Source organism: Oryx dammah, unplaced genomic scaffold (assembly GCF_014754425.2).
Source record: "Oryx dammah isolate SB20612 unplaced genomic scaffold, SCBI_Odam_1.1 HiC_scaffold_5, whole genome shotgun sequence".
Lineage (NCBI taxonomy): Eukaryota > Metazoa > Chordata > Mammalia > Artiodactyla > Bovidae > Oryx > Oryx dammah.
Window position 1 is genome coordinate 100,871,227 of NW_024070189.1, and position 23,009 is coordinate 100,894,235.

Genomic DNA, 23,009 nt, shown 5'->3' on the forward strand with positions numbered 1-23,009 from the left:
ATTTCCCCATCCGTCAGGGATCCTGGTCCATTCACAGTCCCGGGTCCCCGATGCTATTCCCCGCTCCGGGTCCTCCCTGTCCTCACGCAGGCGGGAGCCCACGAAGGGACAGCGGGGATCCCTGAGCGTCACGCTGCTGTTGTGCAGCGTGTGTTGACGCCGTCGCCTGGGAAACAGGCGGGGGCGGGCCCGGGGGGTGGGGGCGCGGCCTGGCTGTTCGCGCTAGGGGCCGAGCCGGCCGTGCAGGGCCCTGGCGGCCTCAGTGGCCACGGCCGCCGCCGCCCGCCGGCTTATATACCGCGGCTAAATTTAGGCTGCGCCCGGAGCTCGTCCCCATCCGGGACGCGTTTCCGCCGCCGCCGCCTTGGCCCGGCCCCCGCGCGCGCCGCGCCTATAAGGCTTGGGCGGGCCCGGCCGCGGCCCGCAGAGCCGTCCCCGCCCGCCCGCGCCCCGACCAGCCCGGCTTCGGGCAGCCTCTCACTGGTGTCCCGAATCCGCGTCAGCCCCAGGTCCCAGCCATGGCGCTGAGCGAGCCCATCCTCCCGTCCTTCTCCACTTTCGCTAACCCGTGCCGGGAGCGCGGCCTGCAGGAGGTGAGGGCGGCAGGGACCGCGGGCGGCGGGGGCGGCTGGCTCAGGGTAGCAGAACGTGGGCTGCGGGGTAGCAGAACGCAGGCGGCAGGCACGGCGGGCTCAGGGTAATGGAAGGCGGGTAGCGGGCCGCGATCCCCGCCCCTCCGCGCGCTCACTCCCGCGCCTATCGCCCTGTCACCCGCAGTGCTGGCCGCGCACCGAGCCCGAGGCAGGCGGCACCGACGAAGACCTCAACAACGTGTTGGACATCATCCTGTCCATGGGGCTGGACGGCCTGGGCGCTGAGTCCGCCCCGGAGCCCCCGCCGCCCCCGCCGCCCGCGTTCTACTACCCGGACCCCGGCGCGCCGCCTCCCTATGGCGCCCCCGCGGGCGGTTTGGTGTCCGAGCTGCTGCGGCCCGAACTGGACGTGCCACCGGGACCCGCGCTGCACGGTCGCTTTCTGCTGGCGCCGCCGGGCCGCCTAGTGAAGGCTGAGCCCCCCGAGGTGGACGGTGGCGGCGGCGGCTACGGCTGCCCGCCCGGCCTGGCCCGCGGACCACGGGGCCTCAAGCGCGAGGGCGCCCCGGGCCCGGCAGCCGCGTGCATGCGAGGCCCCGGGGGCCGGCCCCCGCCACCGGCCGACACGCCACCGCTCAGCCCCGATGGCCCCGCGCGCCTGCCTGCACCCGGCCCGCGCCCCCCCTTCCCGCCTTCCTTCGGCGGCCCGGGCTTCGGCGCGCCCGGGCCCGGCCTGCATTACGCGCCGTCCGCGCCCGCCGCCTTCGGTCTTTTTGACGACGCGGCCGCCGCCGCCGCGGCTCTGGGTTTGGCGCCACCCGCCGCCCGAGGTCTCCTCACGCCGCCTGCGTCTCCGCTGGAGCTGCTGGAGGCCAAGCCCAAGCGCGGTCGCCGGTCCTGGCCGCGGAAACGCACGGCCACACACACCTGCAGCTACGCGGGCTGCGGCAAGACCTACACCAAGAGCTCGCACCTCAAGGCGCACCTGCGCACGCATACAGGTGGGCGGCGAGCACGGGCTGGGGACCACTGCGAGGGCGCGCTAGCGGAAGGGCGTGCTTAGGAACCCCCAGAGGGCGTAGCGCAAGGGTTGGGCAGGGGGAGAGGTCTTAGAAAGCCCCCTGGGGGCGTGGTTCGGGAACCTGGGACGTGAGCGCGCCCCTAGGATCCTCCTGGGAGCGTGGCTCGGGACTTTGGGCGGGGGTGAGCACTTAGGAAACCCAGGGGGACCCTGTGTCTCCGACTGTTGCGGAGAGAGTGCAGGCTTAGGAGCCCCCTGGGGGCGTGGCTCTAGACACCGAGGAGCGTCTGGACAGGGTGCGCCTCGGACACCCGGGGAGTGAGGATCGCGAGACCGGGGAGCGAGGGATCATGTGCCTAGGATGCCCACGGGTTCAAAAAGTAGCCGGGAGCACTTCGGAGAGCTGGTTAAGGGTAGGATGTGCGCACCCGAGTCGCCACTAAGCAGCGGGGTGAGTACCGGGAGGAAAACTAAGACCCGCTCTCGCCCTCTCCCTGCAGGCGAGAAGCCCTACCACTGCAACTGGGAGGGCTGCGGCTGGAAGTTCGCGCGGTCGGACGAGCTCACGCGCCACTACCGCAAGCACACGGGCCACCGGCCCTTCCAGTGCCACCTGTGCGACCGTGCCTTCTCGCGCTCCGACCACCTGGCGCTGCACATGAAGCGGCACATGTAGCCCGGACGCCCCCCACCCCCACCCGCGCGCGGCCGTGGCGGGTCCCACGCGCCGGGCACGGCCCCCTTCCAAACTGTGACTGGTATTTATTGGGCCCAGAGGACCGGGGCCGGGCACAGCGTGGCCACCGAGGGGGCGCCCCTCCGCGCCCGCCCCCCCCCCACGATGCCCGACCCCCAGCAGAGACTGAAGGCCCGGTGGGAGAAGACCACGATCCTCCTTGACGAGTTTTGTTTTCAAAATGGTGCAATAATTAAGCGTCGTCTTCCCCCACCCCCACCGGGTCTACACTAGAGGATCGAGGCTTGATGCCTTGTGAAAAATAACGCCTTAACTTGTACTGTGCAACGTTTTTTATAATATTGTACATAGAAACTGTGACATATTGTATTATTGTAAATAAGACAAGTGGGCATTTTGACTACCTAGTAGAACATTTTTATAAGATTTTGCTGTTTTTTTTTTTTTAATTAAAAAAAAAGTTTTGCATCGTTTGAAAAAAAAATCACAGCTCTGGTCCAGCCTCTTGGATAACTGGGGGCTTGGGACATTTGGGAGGGGTGAGAGGATATGGGGACAGGCAGCTTAGATGGAGGACAGCCTGGCAGAGTCTGGGTGAGGGGGGTCCTGCCCCAGCTAGCACCCGGGGTTGCCAGTTGCAGCCCCCAGCTGCCAGGAACCTGTGGGTTTTTCTATAAATTTAAACACTTCATTTTAGGACTGAAGGAGTTATTTTAAGGTTGTTCCCTGAACCATAAATTGCCTGCTTTTCCCTAGAGCTGGAGAAACTGCTTGCTGGTCCCACTGACGTGGCCTTCTCTAGGCTGAAAAAAAGTCTTACCTCTTTCTGGAAGCTTCTGAGGTTTTAGCCAAACTTTTGTAAAGCACAGACTTTTTTTTTTTTTTTTGGAAGGGGTAAAATGCTGAGTTTCTGACCTGCATGGCCTTTCACTAGTCTTGCCTTTTAGCAGAATTTTTTTTTTTTTAAGATGAGTTCCCCATCCTGTTAGAAAAAAAAAAAGGAAATCCATATTTGAGGGTCATGAATGGTGAGTATTCTTTTCCAGAGGGGAAAACAGAGGCCCAGAGAGGTAGCTATGGAACAGTGATGTCAACGTGTCAGCCTGGTCTGTCTGCCTCCCAAGGGTCCCCAGATCCCACTAGAGGGATTTCTGTAACAAGCCACCTGCTGCTGGTGTTGGAGGGTTAGAAGACCCTCCCCTGCAGCCCTTGTGTGACACAGTCACATCAGAGCCCCAACCTTGATGGTTGGAGGTGTCCACTCCAGAAGTCTACCTCCTGAGCAAGACAGGATCCCCACACAGCCCCCTGGATGCCTCGGATCAGGCACGGAGGTACCGCTCCCTGCCAGGTTCCCCCTCCTCTTCCCCCTTCTCAGAGCCCTGGGTGGGTAACTATGGCCACTAACAATTGCACAAGTTGTTTGCAGAAAGTGAAAATAACTTGTAAGCAGTGCCTGTTTTAAAAACACTCTTGCCCTGTTGCGACAGAGGCTGGGATTTCCTCCCTCCCTCCCTCTCTTCATCCTTCCTACCACCACCACCCCGCCTCCCCGCCTCCCCAGCAGCCCTGGAAACAGCTGAGAGTGTTTGGCAATCCACAAAAAGCAGAAATGGAAGATGACAATCTGATTCATCTTTCTTGAGTCAATAGCCTGGACCCACTTCCGCTAGTGATGCAGGGCATGCGAATGTGCGTGTGTGAGTCTCTGTATCCTCTCTCTGCAGCTTTTGCAAGAAAAAAAAAAAAAAAGATTCCAGAGCAGGGCACGGCCCCCTCCATCTCTGGAAACACCCCCTCTTAGCTTGGAACTGGTTTCAGAGGCAATAGGAGTAGAAGAATGAAAAGAGATTTTAAGTAATTTTTGGTAGGGTCCTCTGATCTTCGTCATTGAGTTTTGGGGTAAAACCATTTTTCTCACTGGCTTAAAAACCCCTCCCAGAGGCCTCTGGCTCCAATGAGAGGCTACTTGTGAAGGGATTGATGCTGCTGAAGCTTCTGTTTCCTGAGTACCTCTGACTGATACAATAGAAAGTGTCAGGCTCCTACACAGCTGTACCTTTCGGCAAGAGACACATGCCTGCAAAGAGCTGGCTCGCACTGATTAATGCAGAAACCCTCGCTTATTGTTTTCTCTGCCCCTTTCTGAAACCCAAAGCTTGACTTATACCTAACATCTTCCAGATGAGCGGTTCTCAGCCAGTGGCAACCCGGTCTCGAGATATTTGGGGTTGCCACAACTGGGGGATGCTGCTTGCATCGAGTGGGCGGGAGCCGGGGATGCTGCAGAAGCATTGTAGCAGACACAAGGCAGTTCCCTCCTCAGAGTCATTCGGTCCCCGTGTCATTCGTGTCGCAACTGAAATGCTCAGGTTCCTAAACAATCATCTTCATTCATCACTTTTATCAGCGGGGAGGGGGCTCCATCTCAGGGAGCAAGCTTCCATGATAAATGATGCTACCCAGAGAAAAATATGAATAAAACTTCACTGCTGGGTCCCATCTCCATCCCTGTGAGAAGATGCAGAACACTTTTCCTTCCTGGTGTCCACTTAAGAAAATACAAAGTATTAAACCAGAAAAAAAAAAAAAAAACAAACTTATGCCCTTCATTCTATAACCCAGTTCCCATCAAAGGTTTTTTGGAGAAAGGGATTGCTGGTCAGTGGTTGTTTTCACGTGGCTGTGACTATCACTGTATCTTTTGTTTATTTTTCCAGGAAAGATTATGATTATTTTTCCATCTATTTTCCTCCATGATATGGTTTTATCATCATTTTAATTGGCTGCATAATATTCCATTTAGATGGGCCAGGAGTTGCTTATGCAGACAAGCACTGGGCATCTGTATATACATGCTGGGCCATATTTCAGATTGTCCCCCTAGGGTTGAAAAAGATAACGGTTTTGGAGGGCTTTGGGTATTGTCCAAAATGCTCTCCCAAGAGTGACTCCAGTGATGGGAGAAAGATATAGGAGTTGTTTTTCTCGCAGGAGTTTCCTGTATGTCAGGGAGGCCCAGGCATCCTGCAGAATGATGTGGTGTGAAATGGGGGCAGGGAGAGCCTTCAGAGGAGGAGGTGAGTCCCAGTATACACCTGACTCAGCACTCTACCCCATCAGCAAAGCTGAGCTAGCACTCAGATTCAGCCACACCCTACAGAGTTTCAAGGCGACAGGTCAGTGATGAATGGTTCTCAGAGGCACCAGCACGAGGCAGGTGCCTGGACTCACGCTGAGCAGGTGTGTGACAAGCTCAGGGTTTCTCAACCCCATCACCATCATCATCACCATCGGGGCTGGATCATTCTCAGTGGTGGGGATGAGGTCAGTGTGTGTGCCTTTCAAGTCTTTCTCCCCTCACCACTTCTTTTCATGTCTCTAGATATAGAAACAGATAGACAGATAGATGGATGTGACGGATGGAGAGATGATAGATCGATAGATAGATGATAGATGGATAGATAGGATGGATGAATGAATGGATAGACAACTGGATGGATGGATGGATATATAGATATGATGGATAGATACGATGGATGATTGTGGATGAATGTATGGATAGAGAGATGATAGATATGATGGATGGATGGATAGATGATGGTTAGATATAATGAATGGACAGATGAATGGTTGAATAGTTGGATGGATAGATAGATAGATGATGGATAGATAAGTATGACGGATGGATGGATAGATGATAATCTTTCTCTCAATCTCTCTTCCTTTCCTTCTCTCCACCTCTGTTCCATTCTTTCTCTCTCTCTCTCAATCTGTCGCTCTCCTCCACTCATTCATTCAGCAAATACTCCCAATGCCTCAGTCCTGAGCAGAGTTCTGGGGAAGCAGAAGTGATTCAGCCTTGCCTCATCACCCAGAGCCAGTATCCACAAGTGTTTGTTGAATGACTAAGGCAGTGAGAACTTGAGCTGAGCTCCTGGCTGGGGCAGGTGCTTTTATCCCTTAACACAGATTCTCTCTTTCAACCTTCCCACTAAGCTGTGGTGTGTGGGGGCAGAGAATAGCCACCCCCATCTTCCAAATGTGGATAGTGGGTGCCAAGAGAGGAAGGCTAGCCCCTAGCCCAGTGCAGGGGTAGGTGGTGGAGGCTGAGCTCAAACACAGGTTGGCCCAATCTTGACATCACAGCTCCTACCCACACCTGGAAACACCTACATGCTAAACTGCTTCAAACTCACCCTCTTTTCTTCCTGCACACTACCTGGCAGGCCTGGAAGCCCCCAGTGAGTCCTTGAGAGGCTTCCCTCTGAATATCCTGGAAAACTCATCTTCCGGAAAATCTTGGGCAAAGAGGAGCAGGCTCAGGAAACATAGGTGTCTGGGGGAAGGGAGCCTAACAGGGTGGATGGAGTTCCCTGAGATGTTGCAATAAAAAGCAAAATAAGGGAACTTATGTGGTGGTCCAGTGATTAAAAATCTGCCTGCCAACGCGAGAGTCACAAATTCAATCCCTGATCTGGGAAGATCCCATGTGCCATGGGGCAACTAAGCCTGTGCCCTACAACTACTGAGCTTGCACTCTAAAGCCTGCAAGCTCTAACACTGAGGCCTGTGTGCCTTAGAGCCTATACTCTGAAACAAGAGAAGCCAGCTCGATGAGAAGACCACACGCTGCAGCTAGAGAGTAGCCCCCAGCTTGCCGCAACCAGAGAAGGTGCACGTGCCACAACAAAGGCCCAGTGCAGCCAGAACACAAACCAGCTAGGGTACTGGGCCCAGTGACTCTTCCACGTGGACCACGTCTTGGGGACAATTTCATCTCCCCAGTAAAACCAGATGGTATCATTATAGCAGGTTGGTATCATTCTGGAATAAATCCAAAGATTTCACTGTGGTCTGTGGGGCCCCACCTCCTCCTGCCCAGCTCTCTTTCATGCCTGCGTGCTCAGCCACACTGTTCTCCTTACTGTCTACCAGACATGCTCCTCTTCAGTCCTGCCTCAGGGCCTTTGCACCTGCTGTTCTCCAGACGTGAAATGTTGTTCCCTGCTTTCTTCCCATAGCCACTAGTAGCAGCCAAGCCAAGCGATCGTGGGGGAATCTTTGAGGCCTCAAAGCTAGATACCACCGGATCTTCAGGGGAAAGGCAGGAGGCCACCAGACAAGGGGCGGGGGCCCCACTGACTCTCACCAGACACCAGGTGAAAGAAGCTGGCCCTGGAATCTCAAGTCCCAACACCTCTGCTTCTCGAGCTGAACCAGGGGAAAGCACCTCAAAGGCATCCTCTCCCTGTCCTTGTAGAAGAGGAAACTGAGGCCCAGAGGTGTTTCCCAGAGTCATTCATTGGTGCTAAGACTCCCACTCTGAAGGTAGGGGTTTTCCCTTCACTGTGCACCTTCAGAAGGCCAGGTTCACTCTGGTTCATGAGAGAGGCAGAGGGAGGAGGCAAACCTCAATGCCCCATCCTCCACCCATTTTAATTCTTCTTTTAGAAGAGAGAGAGAAGGTGGGGGCAGGGTTGCATTTATGGCCACACGCGGCTCTGCGAATAAACAGACATGCCTTCCAGACCTGCCTCAGGGCCTTTGCACTTGCCGTTCATGCAGCTGGAAATGCTAGCCTGCTGCTCCTTGCCCTTCCAGGCCCTGTCCATCCAACTAACTTTACACACTCTCTGGGATGGAGGATTCAAGGCCATCCTCCTGCTGGGCCACACTCGGTGACTTCTTTCAAATGACTAGGCTCCTCCGGGCCTGACTGGATGTTGGCCAGTGTTACCCAAATAGGTGGAACGGGGGCAGGCAGGGCAAATGAACTCTTTGGTGTGCCAGGGAGGTGAGCAGTGCACGGGGAGGCTCAGAGAAGAGAGGAACCCGCCTGAGGCCGCACAGCAGGAAAAGCCAGAGTTTCTCGAGTGCTATCTCCCTACATCCTCACCCAGAGTCCCCAAGGCTGACCCAGCGGCCATCCAGTCCCACATGGCTCTGCACGCCTGCCCCACTGGTCTCCTCCACAGATCCCTGAGCCTCCGCTGGGCTTCTCGGCGGACATAGCTGATTCAGCCTTGTGGGACCGCCACTAATCCTGCCTCCAGTGCTAGGGCTCACGGACTGACCCACCTGGGAGGCAGAAAGGTGGAGGGAGGTCTCACCTAGGGGGCTTTCAAGAGGGAGAAGGTGGATCTGGCTGGAACCCACAGGAGGAGGACTCACTTAGGGGTGAGTCCGGGATGCAGGACTGAAGGGCAGCGGGAGCCACAGACGGATGCAGGCCAGGGTGACCACCAGCCCATGTCCCTCAAGCCCATTAACATGGTTCCTGCGCCATGACCGTGGCCGGGAAGGCACCCCCCTCTCTCTCTGAGGCCACGCACCCTCCCCTACTCTTCTCTTGGTTCCCTTAGTATTTTGCACCCCAGACCCTGGAGGCTGGTTCTGACTGGGGGGCTCCCTGGGTGGGACCTTGGCTGAGACCAACCATGAGAAGTAAGCTCACTGTTCTAGGGAGAATGGAGACAGGGACTCTGACAAGACCCTGCTTCAGGACTGAGTACCATATCCACCCTCTCTCTTCTCCATTTTCTCATCTTCCTCCCGTCCATCCCTTGTTTTCTTTCTTTTTTCACTGTCATAAAATTCAAGACTCTAGGAAGTCCCTTGGACAGCAAGGAGATCAAACCAGTCAATCCTAAAGGAAATCAACCCTAAATATTCCTTGAAAGGACTGACGCTGAAGCTGAAGTACCACCTGGTGTGAAGAGCCGACTCATTGGAAAAGACCGTGATGCTGGGAAAGATTGAGGGCAGGAGGAGAAGGGGACGACAGAGGATGAGATGGTTGGATGGCATCACCGACTCGATGGACATGAGTTTGAGCAAACTCTAGGAGAGGGTGAAGGACAGGAGTCCATGGGGTCACAAAGAGTCGAACACAACCAAGCAACTGAACAACAACAAAAATACACAGAACAAAACTAACCCTTTTTTAAAGATTTTTTTTTAATGTGGACCATGTTTAAAGTCTTTACTGAATTTGTTACAATTCTCTGTGTGTGTGTTCATGTGTGCGCGCCCACTCTCAAACCTGGGCCTCCTGAATTGCAGGCCGATTCTTCACCATCTCAGCCCCCATGGAAGCCCTGCTACAATATTGCTCCCATTTTATGTTTTGGTTTTATGACTGCATGGCAGGTAGGATCTTAGCTCTCCGCCCAGGGATCAAACCTGCCCCCCATGCATCTGAGGGCAAAGTCTTAACCACTGGATGGACCCCCAGGGAAGTCCCCAAATCAACCATTTTAACCAGTATTAAGTGTACATATGGTTCTTGGCATCATTAAGTACACCACACTATGGTTCAGCCGTTATCACCATCCATCTCCAGAAATTTTTCATCTTCCCCGAGTGAACCTCTGGCCCCATTCAACACAAACTCCCCAGCTCCGACCCCAGGCCCTGGGACCCGTCACTCTACCTTCGATCTCTACGAATCTCTACTTTAGGGACCTCGTGTGAGTGGAGTCATACCACCCGTGTCCTTCTGTGGCTGCATCCTATCCTCAAGGTTTATCCATGCTGTCACATATTTCAGAATTTCTTTCCTGTTTAAGGCTGAGTAATATTCCTTCGTGTGGATAGCCCACATTTGTTTATCTTTTCATCCACTGATGGACGCTTGGGCTGCTCTCTCGTTTTGACTGCTGTGGGTAAAGCTGCCATGAACATGGGTGTGCACACATGTCTTTGAGGCTCTGCTTTCAGTTCTTTGGCCATCGACCCAGAACTAGAATCCTGGATCTCTTGTTTTCTTTTGAAAGATTTATTCACCGCCTCTCGGAAACTCAGATGTGTTTTTCTTTTCTGAGAAGCTTGCCCAGGCCCAGCCGCAAATCGTTCAGGACTCCCCTCTCACATCAACACCAGCTCACCACCGTCAGCTCCAACCAGCCACACTCTGCGCCTCGGTTTCCTCCTCTGTAAAATGGGGGCAACAGCAGAGGGGAGGGGAGCGCTGCCAGTGCCCTGGCTTGGGGGTGGTCCGGAAATTGGGTTTTCGCAGCAGCACAGGCTGTGCAGAGAAGCTGAGGCTCCCAGGGAGCTGGACCGGCCTGCGGTCGAGGTGCCACTCACACCCGGCACGCCCGCCTGCCCGCTTAGCCTACAAGATGCTCTACCAGGCGCAGAAGACCCAGGACAGCCTTCTCGAGAAGGTACACAGACGCCTGGAGGCCAGACCGTGAGACCCTCCACCAGGCCAGGGCCTGAGCTAGGCCAACATCATCTGCCTTCACTCCAAAGCAGCAGAGGCCACTCAGTGGGATCGGCCAGCCAGACCTCCTGTGTCCCTTGGCTGCCCTGAGTCACAAGAGCTAGATACACAGGCCGAGTGCCTGCCAATGGCCCTTGCTTCCCAGGACCTGCTCTGTTTTAACCTAGATCAACGTGAACAGAACATGTTATTGATAAGCCTTTCTATTCTCTCCCCTCCACCACTGTTTTTTTTTTTTTTTCTTCTTCAATAGAGGGAGTCTGGAAACCAATTGGGCTTTCCTGATGGCTCAGTGGTAAAGAATCTGCCTGCAATGCAGGAGACGTGGGTTTGATCCCTGGGTCAGGGAGATCCCCTGGAGGAGGAAATGGCAACCCACTCCAGTATTCTTGCCTTGGAAATGTTATGAACAAAGGAGTCTGGCAGGCTATAGTCCATGGGGTCGCAGAGTCAGACACGACTGAACACGCAGGCATGGAAACCAACAAGACTGAACAGACGTGTCTAGAACACTCCACCCAAAGGCGGCAGAATACACATGAACATTCCCCAGGATGGGCCATCAACCAACCTCAACAAATTGAAGAGGCTTGAGATAATACCAAGTATGTTCTCCGACCACAGTGGAATGAAATTAGAAACCCCAAACACGAGAAAGTTGGCAACCTTGGAAATACGTGGAATTGAAGTAACAAAGTACAGAGAGACCTGCTTCAAGACAGAGCCAGCAAATCACAGAGGTGGGAGATTCATTGTAGGGGCCTGAGCTCCAAGGCTGGGGGGAGGCAGGACGCACATCCGGCTTTGCTTGGGGGACTGTGTGGACCCGGGGCTCATCTGCAGATCTGGTGGGGGTGGGATCTGTGAAGTCTCTGGTGTCCCCAGGGGATTTCTTGTGGTTCCAAAAGGGGTGTGGCTTATAGAATGGGAGCCTGTCCTGCTGCACATGAGTGACCCCCAAGGGCAGCTCCTCATGGCTCCAGTGGGATTCACATGGGGGTTGCTTCTAAGAGTATCCCCCCACCGTCCAGACACACCTCTCTCTTGCTTGTTGAGAACGTGCTGAAAACACTCTGCATTCCAGTCTTTAACGGTCAGCAGCCTCTCTCCTCTGAACCTCTGCTTCTTCCTTGTCACCCTTCACCTTTCATGTTAATCTCTTTCTCCCCACCACTCCGACTCACCCTGACTCCTCCCCAACCCCACATCATTGAAGAGACTGTTCCTGATGCCCAAAAGCCCTTTCCATGCATCCATGGAAACCTTAGTCCATCCTTCAAGGCCTAACTCAAGCATCACCTCCTCCAGGAAGTCTGCCCCGATTCCCCCAGCAAACTCTCTTCTTCCCACCATGCAGGCCTGACCTCACTGGGGTGGAGACACCTGCATGGGTACCTGGCACCCTCATCCAGTGAGGTCTGAGCAGCCAGGAGTGAGGGGTGCTACCTACATGGCAGGGGAGGGGGGCAGTTGAGAAGTCAGTACCCATGAGTGGGCCTAGCACTTGTGTTCCCAGGTCCTCACATGCAACCAAACCCCAAATTCAGTGCCTCCTGGGATGATAGGATTTCCGATCAACTCCAGGAGTTTGTGCTAATGCTAATGCGGGGTTGTGTGCAGCAGGCAGTGTAGACAGGACTTGGAGTCTGGTGGCCCAGGTCACCCCAGCTCTGACACTGGTCTTCTGGCTGTGACCCCAGGCAACTGCTCAGTCTCTGACAGTGACGGCTTCCATCTGGGCTGGTCAGAAAAGTAAATCAAAGTCAGGTTCCTTCCCTCACACTGTGGGAGCTCAGCCTCCCCTCTTTCCTCCCCCTCCGTTCCTCCAGGAGAAGCTGAATCTCATCTGGGGGTGCTCAGGCAGGGCCCAGAAGTTGACATCTGTGCCACGCTCTGGGGACTGGCTCAGCCATACTTTGAGACGTGCGGCTATAAAATGTCACAGTCATTCAGGAAATAGTTCTGCACCCGCCGAGTGCCAGATGCTGTTCGCTGTTCATGAGGTTGCCGTCTGGCCTTCTCCAGTACATCTGGATTGCTCTCCACCTCCAACACCCCTGATTTCAACCTTGACCCCGAGTTGGCCTTTTAGGGACTGTCCCAAGACCAAAAGACACACTCCTTGGCTAACCCCCCACTGTCTGTGGCCTCGGGGGTTCTATGATATTTCAAAGCAAGGAGAGAAACCAGGATCAGGAGTCCAGCCAGCCCCATTTTTCACTTGGCTTTAAAATGTGCCCAGAGGCGCCAATCCCAGCTCTCGGGAGCAGAATTCTCCACATTTCCAGTGTGTTTCCGTTGAACCCCAAACCTCAAACACATCCTGATGTCTCATTTCCTCAGTGCAACACGGGGTGACTTAGGCCAGCTCACTGGGGGCTTGTCAGTTCGTTTTGAGTCACACTGAAGTTTGTCAAAGGAAGGGTTTCTCATCTCAGAAGTGGGCGCCTGTTCCATCAAGCACCGCTGGTTCCCACCAACCCTATGCCTGCATCTGCGCTGTTCATCGCAGGAGCCTGTGGCCGGCTTGGCCCCTCCTGCCGAAATCTGAGCCCCTGCTGACTCAGAGGGGCAGCCCCAGCAACCAGGCAGGGGCTTGGGTCATCGGCCAGGTGTGAGCTGAGCTCCTGGCTTCACTATTGTCAATCTGTGACTCCCAGGACCCCCTTTCCTCCACTGTCAAAAGAAGGACCTTAGCATGTGTCTTGGTGGCTGCTGTCCAATGGCTGGGGTCTGTGCTACGCCTGGCACACAGTAGGTGCTCAATGAGGAACTCGTGATTAAGTGCAAAGTGAAACTGTTAGTCACTCAGTCATGTCCAGCTCTTTGCGATCCCATGGACTGAAGCCCACCAGGCTCCTCTGTTCATGGAATACTCCAGGCAAGAATACTGGAGTGGGTAGCCATTCCCTTCTCCAGGGATCTTCCTGACCCAGGGATCGAACCTGAGTCTCCTACTTCGCAAGCAGATTGTTTGCCATCGACGCCACTAGGGAAGCCCTCATTATTAAGAGAGAGACAAGGAAATCTCTGGCTGGCCAGTGGTTAGGATTCTGCATTTTCACTGCTGAGGGCCCCAGTTCAATCCCTGGTCAGAGAACTAAGATCCTGCAAGATGCACGGTGCAACCAAAACAAAAAAGAGAGAGAGCCATACACACACAGTGGAACTTCAGAGTAACAAACCATCTCTTGCTGCTGAATCCTGCTGGCCCCTGGGAGGTGCAACTGGAAGTGAGGGGACTACCGTGTCTCGGGACAGACCTGATACCATTGACGACTGTCGGCCTCTGAGCTGACTTCTGCACGAGAAAGTCAGGAGGCCAGTGGAGATGCACAAGGAGAGCGTCAATTTGGGTGACCTCGCACTCCAGTGTAAGCATGTATCTCAAGGATGTCTTTTTGAGTGGGAGGGGCTCCTGAAAGATTTTTGCCTGGAAGAAAAGTTTTGGCAATTATTTCCATTACTGGTGTTGCTGTTGTTGGCTTGTCCGTTTAAGAAACAACTGGGATGTTCACGGGCTTCCCTGGTGGCTCAGATGGTAAAGAACCCGCTTGCAATACAGGACTCCAGGTTCGATCCCTGGGTTGGGAAGATCCCCTGGAGGAAAGTGGCCATCAAATAATGAATAAATAGGGAACTTCCCTGGTGGCTCAGCAGCAAAGAATCTGCCTTCAGTGTAGGAGACGCAGCCAACCTCTGGAAGATCGCCTGAGCCAGGAAGGAAGGACGCCTGAGAAAGAAATGGCAACCCACTCCAGTATTCTTGCCTGGGAAACCCCATGGACTGGTGGGTTACAGTCTATGGGATCCCAAGAATCAGAGATGACTTACTGACTAAACCAGTCAGGGTCCAGTGGTTAAGACTTTGTATTTTCAATGCAAGGGGCATGGGTTTAACCCCTGATTGGGAAACTAAGATCCCTCATGCCACACAGCGCAGCCAAGAAGTTTTTTTAAAAAAAGAAGAAAACAAAATGTGGCCCATCCACAAAATGGAATATTACTCAGCTATGAAAAGGAAGAACGGACACGTGCTCCAACAGGATGAAACTCAAAGACATCAGGCTGAGAGAGAAGAGCCAGAAAAGAAAGGCCACCCAATACATGATCCCATGTATCCGAAATGTCCAGAACAGGTGAATCCGTGGACTCAGAAAGAAGATCAGTGGTTGTCAGGGGCTGGGGAGGGGAAGTGGGGAGTTCTGCTAATGGAGACAGGTTTTTTGTGGGGGATGATAGAAATGTTCTGGAGCTAGAAGTGGTGGCCGCACAGCAAGATGAACATACTAAATGCCACTGAATTATACATCTTAAATGAGTAATTTTACTTTATGTGGATCTCACCACGATAAAAACGAAACAATTTTTAAACAGAAACAATTGGGAATAGAGACTTCAGTTGTAAAATGTTGCTGTTTTGAATGAAATTATTTTCATGTATGGAAATGTAAAATAAAGTTTCATCAAGGTATGCACAGATAACAAAATATGGTACATACACACAGGGGCAAACAGTGTGAGCAATGTACACTCATCTGTACGATGGAATATTATTCAGCATTAAAAAGAAGGACATTCTGACACACACCACGACGTGGATGGACCTTGAGGACATTCTGTCGAGTAGGGTAAGCCAATCACAGAAGGACAAGTACTGCTCGATTCCATTTGTATGAGGTCCCCAGAGGAGTCACTGCCAGGAAGCAGAAGAGTGGGTGTCAGGGACTGTGGGAGGGGCGTGGAAGTTAGTGCTCAACGGGGACAGAGTTTCAGTTGGGGAAGATGAAAAAATTGTGGCAACAGTTGAACAACAATGTGAAGGTATTTAATGCCACTAAACTCTACACTTGAAGTTGGCTCAGATGGTGAATTTAAGTTATGTGTATCTTACCGCAATTTAATACATAAGCAAATAGGTAGGAAAATCAGAGTAATAACACAGAACTGACCTGTAGCCTCTTGGTCCCACAAACAGTAATTTTGCATCTCCTTTGCTAACAGTATTGCAGTAGCAACAGACACACAGAAAGGGTGAAAATTCAAACCCTCTTATTTCATTAGGTAGTTCTATATAGAATTCTAATTCATTGTAGAATTGGCTAATGGCTACAGTCCATGGGGTTGTAAAGAGTCGGATATGACTGAAGCAACTTAGCATGCACGCACACCAGGGTTCCTAGGAGAAAGTTACAGATGACAAACAGTAGGAAAGGGTGTCCAGGACTCAGGGCTTGAACAGACTAATCCCAGCCTCTTGGGTAAGAGGAGGAAGGTGATTTGGTGAGAACAGGCTCTGCTGTCATTTAACCAACTCCAAGTGGGAGGAATTTTCTAGTTCCAGTGTTACAGCCGCCACAGGCCCTCGGTGAAGGCAGGACCTAGACGAGAGTAGCTCCCTGAGTCTCACTGGCTGACTTCAGCCCTTCAGATGCCTTGCAAAATCTCCCATCTGTCCAGGGTCCCTGAGGCCCCCAAGAAAGTACACAAGCCCAGGGGACCCCTCAGTCTGTTTTGCGGGGAGGTAACTCAGCCCATGACTGATGGAAAACGCTTGCTTGTTTGCTCAGCCACGCTTCCGAAGAATTTTAGTTCAGGGAATACAGGTGGCAGTGACCTAGGGTTTGGGGTACAGTGTCAGCAAGACAATGTGTGCAAAAACAGGGTTCAAAGGGGCTGGTGTGGATGTGAGAGAGGCAGTCAGGGACAGAGAAAAAGAACTGCTCGAAAACAAAAGGAGACTCACCGACTTAGAGAACTTAAGGTTGCGGCAGGGGGAGTGAGGATTAGGGAAGGGATAGTTAGGGAGTTTGGAATGGACATGCACACACTGCTGTATTTAAAATGGATAACCCACAAGGTCCTATAGCACAGGGAACTCTGCTCAATGTTATATGACAGCGTGGATGGGAAGGGAGGTTGAGGGAGTACATGTATGGCTGAGTCCCTTCTCTGTTCACCTGAAACTACCACAACGTAATCAGCTACACCTCAATACAAAATAAAAGTATAAAAAAATTGCTGGAAATGTGACAAATGCCCTGAAGACACACTATCCCCCAAATGCCCCATGCAGGGACCTCTCCCAGGCCGGGACACAGGCGTGGGCAACAGAGATGATGCTGTCCTGGGCAACATAGTCTGTGTCCTCACTTCCGCCCTCCCAGCTGCAGAGCAGGTTCCTGTCACTTCCTCCATCAGAGGAACCACCTTCCTTGACTCGGTCAGTGCTCGAGAGAGAGAGGGGGCATCTGGGAAAAGCTTACAACTCAAGAAAGCGGGATGAGGAATGGAAAATGGGAGAACTCTCTCCCCTTGTTGCTGTCGTTGTTCAGCCACTGAATCATGTCTGACTCTTTGTGACCCCACGGACTGCAGCACACCAGGCCTCCCTGTCCCTCACTATACCCCGGAGCTTGCTCAAACTCATGTGCGTCAGGGACACCTTCCAACCGTCTTGTCCTCTGTTGCCCCCTTCTCCTTCTGCCTTCAATCCTGGCAGATCTCTTTCTTTCCTGGGAGGGCCAGGCAGGGGAGGCGAAGTAAGCCTTGCAGCTCAGAGAACTGTGACACAGGAGAGAGGACGATGGCTCTGTGGCCTCAAACAAGTGTCCTGAGAGAACTGGTCCTCGGGAAGGCAGAGCATCCCTGGAATTCTTCCTGGGCTGCAAGTGATCTGCTCTGTGGGAACGTCTCAGTCAAGGGCTCATGCCAGGCCTCATGCATTCCAACTACCCAGGTTTAAGTGCAGGAGCTTTCTATACAAGAATGCCAAGCCATTTCCAGTAAAGTCTCATCATCAGCTATAAAAATAACCACGGTTGAAGTGGTGACAAGCTCATGAGACAGTCCTATGGTGCCACAGATGGGCCACGGCATCTGGTCCCCCTGAGTAGAAAACCTCCGGATTAATGGTACCATCTTAGTTTCGGATAAGACTGCCGTTTTCCTGAATGGTGGCTGACAATGGAGTTGGTATGTACAGGGTGTTCAGTACACTTGAGCCCCTCTCTCTCCCAAGACCACAGAATCATACAGAAAGTTAATGGCAGGGCTGGTCTTCCTGTCTTCTTCAACCCTATATGAGTTCTTTTAGAATAAGACTCCTGTAATAAGGAATAACACAGTAGCTTATTTTTAATATGGACAGAGCTACCTCTCAGCCTGTTCCTGGGTAGTAGAACTAGGATATATACACCTACTCTCAAAATGCAAAGCAATCACTATCGAAGTAGCCACAGCTTTAATAATAACCATGTGAATCAGTAATAACAAAACCCACTACTACTGGCTGGGGGGAGGGGGAAATTGGGAGCTGTTGTTGTTCCATGGGTACGTACAGAGTTTCAGTTTTGCAAGATGAAAACGTTCTAGAGAGCTATTGCACAACAAAGTCAGTGTACTTCACACTACTGAACCGTACACTTGAAAGGGGTTGAGATGGTAAATTGCATGTTACATGTTTGTTTTTTTTCAAACCACAATTTGTAATAAAAAATAAAACACACAACAACTACTACTGTTCTGACTACCTTGAGCATCTAGAAGGTTCTGGATTCTCACTACAGCCTGTGGATTCTGCTGTGGATTCTCACAACAGCCCCAAGAGGTAGGTGTTAGTATCACCACTTTACAGATGAGGAAAAATGGCTGCAGAGGTCAAACTGGCTTCCCAGGCTCATCCTACTACTGAGAGGGGAGCTGGATTTACACCAAGTCAGTGTGACTCCAAGGCTGTGTCCTCTCCAACACACTCGTGGCCTCTGCACAGCTTCATGTCTTCTGTAGTTTCCCTCAGAGAAGAGAAACCGTGGGACTCTTATCCCAGGATCTAGAACCGGAAAGGAATCAGAGTTCTGGTCTACCACGTTGCTCTCTTAGACCCAGGATCTCTACTTCCTTTAAAAAGTATGTTTACTGTGGAACAATGGCTACATCTTGTCTTGGGTCCTTTTTTGGCTCTTGGATTGGAAACTCTGTCCTTTGTCTTTAGTACAAAGAAACAGTATTCAGAGCAGACCACTATCTCAAAAGTCCTTATGCTTCTGGTCTTTGGGAAGGCTTCCCTCTCCCCTTGGTGAAGTTAGTGTAGAAGAAAAATCACTGGCAATTCAGTATTGTTCACTTATTAAACTAATGTTTCTTATACTAGTTTTTTAAAGCTTATAAGATAGATACACTTATATTAATATATTTATATCAATATATTATTGATAGTGATCTAATTATATTACTGATTTACACTATTTATATACCATATTACATTATATGCTATTACACTATACCATATGAAACTCGTGTTACTTTTTAAGTTTTTATTTATTTGGCTGTGTCAGGCCTTAGTTGCGGCACACAGGCTGCAGAGAACTGGGCGCAGTAGTCGAGGTGCTTAGTCGCCCTGCAGCATATGGGATCTTAGTTCCCCGACCGGGGATAGAACTTGCATTCCCCGCATTGCAAGTTGGATTCTTTAAAAAGGAACGCATTTGAGTCGATTCTAACGAGGTGAATGAACCTAGAGCCTACTACGCAGAATAAAGTCAGTCAGAAAGAGGAAAACAAATGTATCTATGGAATCTAGAAAGATGGTACTGATGAACCTATCCGTAGAGCAGCAATAGAAACAAAGATACAGGACAGACTTGCAGATACAGCAGGGAAAGGAGAGACTGGGACAAACTGAAAGCAGAGTGAAACCTGAAACCTATGATGCTGAAACCTACACATTACACGTGTAAAAGAGATGGCCAGTGGGAATTCGCCGGATGACGCAGGGAGCTCAAACCGAGGAGGTCTAGGTGGTGCTATGCGACTGCCTAGAGGGGTGGGATGGGGTGGGAGATGGGAGGGAGGTTCAAGAGGCAGGGAACATCTATATACCTATGGCTGAATCATGTAGAGTTGATGTATGGCAGAAACTAACACAATTTCCTAAACCAATTATCCTCCAATTAAAATAAATAATAAGAAAAAAAATGGATTCTTAACCCCTGGACCACCAGGGAAGTCCCTAGTGTTATTTAAATTAATATTTCTCCCTTAGCTATCAAATCATTATCAAGAGTGGGCAAAATATTAAAAAAAAATTTTTTTTACATTCCCACCAGCACTGTATGGAATTCCTGGTGATTTTACATTCTCATCAATGTTTAATGATGTCAGGCTTTTTTATTTGACCACCTATATAGCATGTGGCTTTAGTTTGTATTTCCTAAATCACTATTATTGGTGAGCACTTAAGCTTGTTTGCCGTTTGCACATCTTCCTTTGTGAAAGGTCTTTTTTAAAGTCTTTGATCCTTTTTTATATAAGCTGTTTGTAGGAGTGGTTTATATATTCTGAATACAAATTTTTTTTTGTCAGATATGGGCATGACAAATGTTTTATTTCAGTCAGTTATCTATTTTTAATAAAACCTTTGGTGGGATATTTTTTAAAACTTCATGCATGGAAAATATTTTATTTATTTTTATTCAGAAAAAATTTTTGAAATATATTTGACATTTAACACTGGGTCAACTTAAGGTATATAGCATGTTGATCTTATACATTTCTATATATTTTTCATTAAACTTTTTGTTTTGTATTGGAGTATAGTCAATTAACAATGTTGTGATAGTTTCAGGTGGATAGCAAGTGACACATTTCTCTATTGTAATATGATTGCCATGGTAGCAATTAGTACCTCTATCATATTACATAACGATCATTTATTTTGAGTGGTGGGAATAATCAAGTTCCAGTCTCTTAGCAAGTTTGATGATTATAATGCAATATGGTTGTCTACAGATGGACAAAATATTTTCAGCAAAGATGAGGCTGGCAGAATGACATCTACTCCATTTTCTCCTTATACATTACCTGAGATCCTAAAATATGTGCCTTCTTAGAGATCTGAACAATAATCTTAAGGACCCTGTAGCTAAAAAGTCTTCATTAGTTGCATAGTCCAAACTCCTCGGCCAAATGAGGAAACTGAGGTCAGGGGCCAAGGTCACAGAGACCACTCAGCATGGCCATCAGAAAGCAAATCACAGTGAGATATTTAAAGACACGCTAAAGACAAACACAACTGCAACCGTGCAAGCCCACATCACGTAATTTCTTTGGAATATGCTCATGATAAGATCACATTTCCATTTCCCTCTATGTTTTTCCGACAACAGCTCATGATACAATTTGTACAGCTCCTGGTAACTTTTACTGGGGAAAATTTTTGGGAAAAAAAAGGACCATGTTTCAAAGGCACCAGATCTGATAAGGAGGCAGAAATATTTACTCCATTATTTCAAGAGGCAGGTTCTTTGTTGCTCAGATACTTCCTGTTTTAAAAATAGCTTTCTACCACTGTTCCAGGACTAGAATGTCCTTTTAAATGAACTTGGCTTTGAAGATGTGATTTCATGTCATTGGAGCAAGCGTGTAGTCAGTCATCCTCTGGCAAAATGCTGCTCAGACCAGGTAGCCCAGACCCTTGGGTTCCGGTCCAACCGTAGCTGGAGCTGGGTCGCTGGACCGCGAAGGGGTTGGGAACCAGTTGCCATGGGTGGGAGCCTGCGGCGGGAGGGCGCATCAGCCCCTAAGCACTCCCAAGCACCAGGGTGGCAAATTGATGATGCTTCAGAATCACAAGCTGCTGCCCATCTGACAGATGTGACTGGTAAAAGGAAGGTGTTAGTCTTGATTTTCTTAGGTTACGAGAGAAGGTCCCACAGGTCTTAACCGAGTGCACTTGACCATGGAAGGGTGAAGTGATGTCATCACTGAACTGCTTTAAAGCATGTGTGCAGAGAGAGGGAGAGAAAGAAAGGGGTGGCTGAAGAGAAAGTGGCAAAATCCAGAGAGTGAGGCTAGGTGACGGGGGGTTATTGTACTCTTCTTGCTATTATGCTTGGAGATTTTTCACAACAAAATTTTTCAAACTGGATACTCTTTGTTTTTCAGGAAAGGGTGTGAGTGTTCTCTGCCAAGGAAGAGGCTGAGAGAGAACCCATGGGAGTGTGAATGGATTGGTGGATTTGAAGCTGGCTACTTACACAGCAGCTTCCCAGATGGTGCAGTGGTGAAGAATCTGCCTGCCGATGCAGGAGACGCAGGTTCAATCCCTAGGTGGGGAAGATCCCCTGGAGGAGGGCATTGCAACACGCCCTAGTATTCTTGCTTGGAAAATTCCATGGACAGAGGAGCCTGGGAGGCTACAGTCCATGGGGTCACAAAGAGTTGGACACACCTAAGCATGCACACATATGCACATTTAGACATCAGGGGGGTATGTGTGTGTGTCCCCGGGGAAGGAGACAGGATTTAAAACTGGTTAAGGATGGGGGTCCTTTAACACCCCACTTACACCAAAGGACAGATCATCCAGACAGAAAAATAAGGAAACACTGGCCTGAAATGACACATTTCAGTTCAGTTCAGTTGCTTAGTCATGTCTGACTCTTTGCGACCCCAAGGACTGCAGCACTCCAGGCCTCCCTGTCCATCATCAACTTGCAGAGTTTACTCAAACTCGTGTCCATCAAGTCGGTGATGCCATCCAGCCATCTCATCCTCTGTCTTCCCCTTCTCCCCCCTTCAATCTTTCCCAGCATCAGGGTCTTTTCCAATGAGTCAGTTCTTCACATCAGATGGGCAAAGTATGGGAGTTTCAGCTTCAACATCAGTCCTTCCAATGAACACCCAGGACTGATCTCCTTTAGGATGGACTGGATGGATCTCCTTGCAGTCCAAGGGACTCTCAAGTCTTCTCCAACACCACAGTTCAAAAGCATCAATTCTTTGGCACTCAGCTTTCTTTATAGTCCAACTCTCACATCCATACATGACTACTGGAAAAACCATAGCTTTGACTAGATGGACCATTGTTGGCAAAGTGATATCTCTGCTTTTTAATATGCTGTCTAGGTTGGTCATAGCTTTTCTTCCCAGGAGCAAGTGTCTTTTAATTTCATGGCTGTTGTTACCCTTTGTGGTGATTTTGGAGCCCCCAGAAATAAAGGCTCTCACTATTTCCATCGTTTCCCCATGTATTTGCCATGAAGTGATGGGACCAGATGCCATGATCTGTTTTCTGAATGATGGGTTTTAAGCCAACTTTTTCACTCTCCTCTTTCACTTTCATCAAGAGACTCTTTAGCTCTTCTTCACTTTCTGCCATAAGGGTGGTGTCATCTGAGGTTATTGATACTTCTCCCAGCAATCCTGATTCCAGCTTGAGCTTCATCCAGCCCAGCATTTCTCATGAGGTACTCTGCATATAAGTTAAACAAGCAGGGTGACAATATACAGCCTTGATATACTCCTTTCCTGATTTGGAACCAGTCTATTATTCCATGTCCAGTTCTAACTGTTGCTTCCTGACTTGCATACATTCTCAGGAGTAAGGTCAGGTGGTCTGGTATTCCCATCTCTTTATGATTTTTCCAGTTTGTTGTGATCCACACAGTCAAGGCTTTGGTATAGTCA

General features: G+C 50.6%; 1 protein-coding gene across 1 annotated transcript; it reads left to right on the forward strand.

Annotated features, from left to right (window-relative positions):
- Positions 1-430: 430 nt before the first annotated feature.
- KLF2 (Kruppel like factor 2) lies at positions 431-2,806 on the forward strand. Its single transcript, XM_040241050.1, has 3 exons — positions 431-593; positions 778-1,594; positions 2,115-2,806. Exons 1-3 carry the CDS (start codon positions 519-521, stop codon positions 2,288-2,290), a joined length of 1,068 nt encoding a protein of 355 aa, XP_040096984.1. The 5' UTR covers positions 431-518; the 3' UTR covers positions 2,291-2,806.
- Positions 2,807-23,009: the final 20,203 nt, after the last annotated feature.

Bases quoted from the DNA above. Each gene is read 5' to 3' on its own strand.
- KLF2 (XM_040241050.1), top strand. From the start codon at position 519: ATGGCGCTGAGCGAGCCCATCCTCCCGTCCTTCTCCACTTTCGCTAAC. The intron at 594-777 runs GTGAGGGCGGCA...TGTCACCCGCAG, and splicing joins GGGAGCGCGGCCTGCAGGAG to TGCTGGCCGCGCACCGAGCC. The intron at 1,595-2,114 runs GTGGGCGGCGAG...CTCTCCCTGCAG, and splicing joins GCACCTGCGCACGCATACAG to GCGAGAAGCCCTACCACTGC.